Source organism: Populus euphratica, unplaced genomic scaffold (genome assembly GCF_000495115.2).
Source record: "Populus euphratica unplaced genomic scaffold, PopEup_1.0 scaffold2043.1, whole genome shotgun sequence".
Taxonomy (NCBI): domain Eukaryota; kingdom Viridiplantae; phylum Streptophyta; class Magnoliopsida; order Malpighiales; family Salicaceae; genus Populus; species Populus euphratica.
The window spans coordinates 26,482-30,328 of record NW_011501881.1 but is presented as its reverse complement, the minus strand read 5'-3'; the positions used below and the strand labels follow the sequence as shown (position 1 = coordinate 30,328).

General features: G+C 36.4%; 1 protein-coding gene across 1 annotated transcript; it reads left to right on the top strand.

Annotated features, from left to right (window-relative positions):
- The first annotated feature begins 1,346 nt into the window (after positions 1–1,346).
- LOC105118568 (gibberellin 20 oxidase 1-like) lies at positions 1,347–3,358 on the top strand. The gene is made up of 4 exons (XM_011016541.1): positions 1,347–1,898; positions 1,989–2,310; positions 2,486–3,125; positions 3,303–3,358. The coding sequence occupies exons 1-3, from the start codon at positions 1,381–1,383 to the stop codon at positions 2,747–2,749; spliced, it is 1,104 nt and encodes a 367-aa protein (XP_011014843.1). The 5' UTR covers positions 1,347–1,380; the 3' UTR covers positions 2,750–3,125; positions 3,303–3,358.
- Positions 3,359–3,847: the final 489 nt, after the last annotated feature.

Below are 3,847 nucleotides of genomic sequence, written 5' to 3'. Positions count from 1 at the left end.
TCGACCGCTGCTACGTACGTCTTGTTTTTCTTACTTCCTTGCTCTTTTAATCAACCTATGCTCAATACCAATTGTTAGAATCAAAATACACAAGTATTTATAATCTTCGAAGCATTAATGACTGATTCACCACTCTTAAAATTATGAATATATAGGCCTGAGATTATACCACTAATCAGTGTACTCTGATAAGAAATCTAATTAATTAAATAAAAATTCTAACAAACTAGTATAACACAATCATTTTTCAACAAGCATTTTTATATACACTAGGAAAAAGAAGGGAAACAAGACAGCTCGTGCAGCTTGGGTGGAAGAAGAATTAATTAAACAAACTAGGTATTTAGCTCAATTATTTACCCTACCCATCTTGATTTTTCCTATGAAACACATATATATTTTCAAATCTCTCTCGATCTATCTCTTCACTGCTGTCAGCGACCGAAGCCAGTGGGACTCCGCAAATCGGTCTAATTAGAATCTTCCTTTAGGCTAATTACCATGCTACACACACAGAACAGCTATATATATCTGTTCATGGAATAACTATACACACAAAGACATCACATGCATGTACCCAAAAATAAGCATATAGCCAAATGAAGTGTAAGAACGTAGGGCCATTACACAAAGTAACATAAAATTCTCAACTAGATTCTAGTTTAGTGGGAGTATCCGAGGTAGAGAACCTTTTTTATCATAGGTCCTCACACACCGAGGTAGAGAACCTTTTTTATCATAGGTGCTCACACATTTTTTTTCTTTTTTTTCTTTTTTTAATCGATCCTACTCATCTATATTTAAACTATTGTGTATAATGTCTCGAGTATATTATATATCTTTCTATCGTTTTCAGTTAATTTTTCAGGTTTTTTTATGAAAACATTTCGGTCAGCTTTTATTCAAACATGGGTTGTTCTAGAGTGCTTTCCGGGAGATAAAAAGAAGTTACAAGGGCATCGGTTTTTACATGCATCAGGGGTCGTGTGTATGTGCTTGTGTGTGTCTCTGTTAACGAGGGTAAAATATTAAGACTAAGTAGGGTAGAGGAGACTTACTCTCTAGAGAGGAATGACGCAACTGTGAAAACAATAAGATGCCAATATTGTTCACTGACCTTTACAAACGACTGGCCTTGGCTTTTCCCTCCTCTGCCTTCTAACTTCCTATTAAACTCTACTTACCTCCTCTATCCTCTCTCAATGATCCACGATCTCGTCTCAATTTCTCTCATCAACTAAACATAAGTCCTTCTAGTTCCTATAATATATATTTTCCTGAAGTAAGTGGAAATTGAAATACACACACACACACACATCATTATGTGTGTGTGTGTGTGTGTGTTTATCATTATATGCCGTTGATTGTTTCGCTACAAACATGATAATGCCTCCTACTCTTCCACCTTCTCGACAGCCATTAGTATTTGATGCTTCAATTCTTCAACACCAAGCCAATATACCCTCTCAGTTCATTTGGCCTGACCACGAAAAACCATGCCTTCAATCCCCAAAACTTGCAATCCCCCCTATTGATTTTGGAAGCTTCCTCACTGGAGATCCTTTGGCAGTCTCAAAAGCTACTCAGCTAGTAAATGAGGCATGCAAGAAGCATGGATTCTTTCTAGTTGTTAACCATGGAGTTCATTCAAAGCTTATAGCTAAAGCTCATGAGTATATGAACATGTTTTTTGGAATACAACTCTCAGAGAAGCAAAGAGCTCAAAGAAAGATAGGAGAGCAATATGGGTATGCTAGTAGCTTCACTGGAAGATTCTCCTCCAAACTTCCATGGAAAGAAACACTTTCTTTCCGATATTGTGCTGACAATGATCAGTCTTCTGAAATCGTCCAAGAATACTTCTTGAATGTAATGGGAGAAAATTTCAAACAATTCGGGTAAGAAACCATAATATTACACAATGTTGTCTCTTATAATATTAGCCAGTGAAGACATAATACAATAATTTGTGATTTTGTTATGAATAGGAAGGTTTACCAAGAATATTGTGAAGCCATGAACACTCTTTCCCTTGGAATTATGGAGCTATTAGGAGTAAGTCTAGGAGTTGGAAGAGAATATTTTAGAGATTTCTTCGAAGGAAACGATTCAATAATGAGACTGAATTACTACCCTCCTTGCCAAAAGCCGGATTTAACTCTTGGCACTGGGCCTCATTGTGATCCCACATCCTTAACAATCCTCCATCAAGATCATGTCGGTGGCCTTCAAGTGTTCGTCGATGAAAAATGGCACTCCGTCAGTCCTGATCCGGAAGCATTCGTCGTCAACATCGGTGACACATTCACGGTAAGATCATCAAAAAACAACTAGGTTAGTCAAAATCCTTTCTAATTGTTACTTCCTACGTCACATAAAGAGAGTCAATCTTACTCTTTCGAGGCTATCCCAAAACAGTACGTGTCTAATCAAAGAATTACTGTACGATTAATATGACAAAGTAATAAACTTTGTGTTGTTTCAGGCTCTATCAAAGGGCATTTTCAAGAGTTGCTTGCATAGAGCGGTGGTAAATAATGTAACAGTGAGGAAATCCCTTGCTTTCTTTCTCTGTCCAAAACTGGATAAGGTAGTGAAGCCACCAAATACCTTGATCGACTCTAAAAATCCGAGGGCATATCCGGACTTCACATGGCCAACTTTGTCAGAATTCACACAGAAATATTATAGGGCCGACATGAAAACCCTAGATGTCTTCACAACCTGGCTTCAACAAAAAAACAATTGAGAGGGTGCCAAAAATATATTTTTTTCCTGTTAATTAGGCCAAGGAAAGTGAGATTATAGGAGTGGACAATGCTAGGTGCAGCTGTGAAGGAGGGACTTGGTTCTTCATGGTGTGTATTTAGAAGAAAAAGGCAACGGAAGAACCAAAAAAAGAGGCCAGCACTGTAATTTGCTGCTAGTGTGTTAGTGTTGGCGAGAATATTCATATCAATGCATGTAAGAAGCAAATTGTAGGAATAAAGATTTGAAATGTGCTCCATGCATTTCTTCGTATTGTTATGCTATTTTCATTTTGTTAACACGACATAGATTCTGTGTACTTGTGTGCTTGGCCACCTCCAAATTCTGGTAGCCTCGATTATCTTTCTATAAGGAACATAACAAGTTGGTTTCTTGTGATTTGTTTGTTCCTTTATTTGATGCTCTTCTCTGTTTCATACATCAGTTCTTGTGCTTCCTTTTTTCTTATCTGATATAAGTTAGGTTATTATCTTCGTAACTTTTTTTTTTTAATAAAATTCCGACTGTTAACAAAAAAAAAAAAAAGAAGGAACATAACAATATTCAGTAATTAGATTCCCAGACGGAAATCTGTCGCTGATAGTACAAAGTCTAAAGTACTGTATTTTTTTTTGGGTAAGCAGTGATCTGAAGTACTGTATTAATTGATGACAAGGTATATAGTACACAGCAATGTTCAAATTCGATGCTTTAAACCATAATCTTAGTGGTAATGGGGCTTGCATTCAATAAAAACCAATGCTTTGAAGGCCTATTTTCAGAACATTCAATCAAAAAATTAGGTTATATGTTTCTTTGAAAAAATGTTATGCGTTGAGGTTCCATTTGCTAAATTTATTTTAATTTAGGGAAATAATTGGCTGCCAATGCACTCTTAATTATACAGTAACATACTAACATCCCAGTTCAGTTTTCCATCTCACAGCTGCTTCAAATTTTGGAAAAGATGGAAGTAGAGAAATAGGCAATGGTAGAGGGTTACTCTCAATAACACAGGTAATTCAAGACACATTAGATCTTCAATGCAACAGTAAAACTAGAAACTGATACGGCCATTATTAGTAGGGTCCCAGGCATG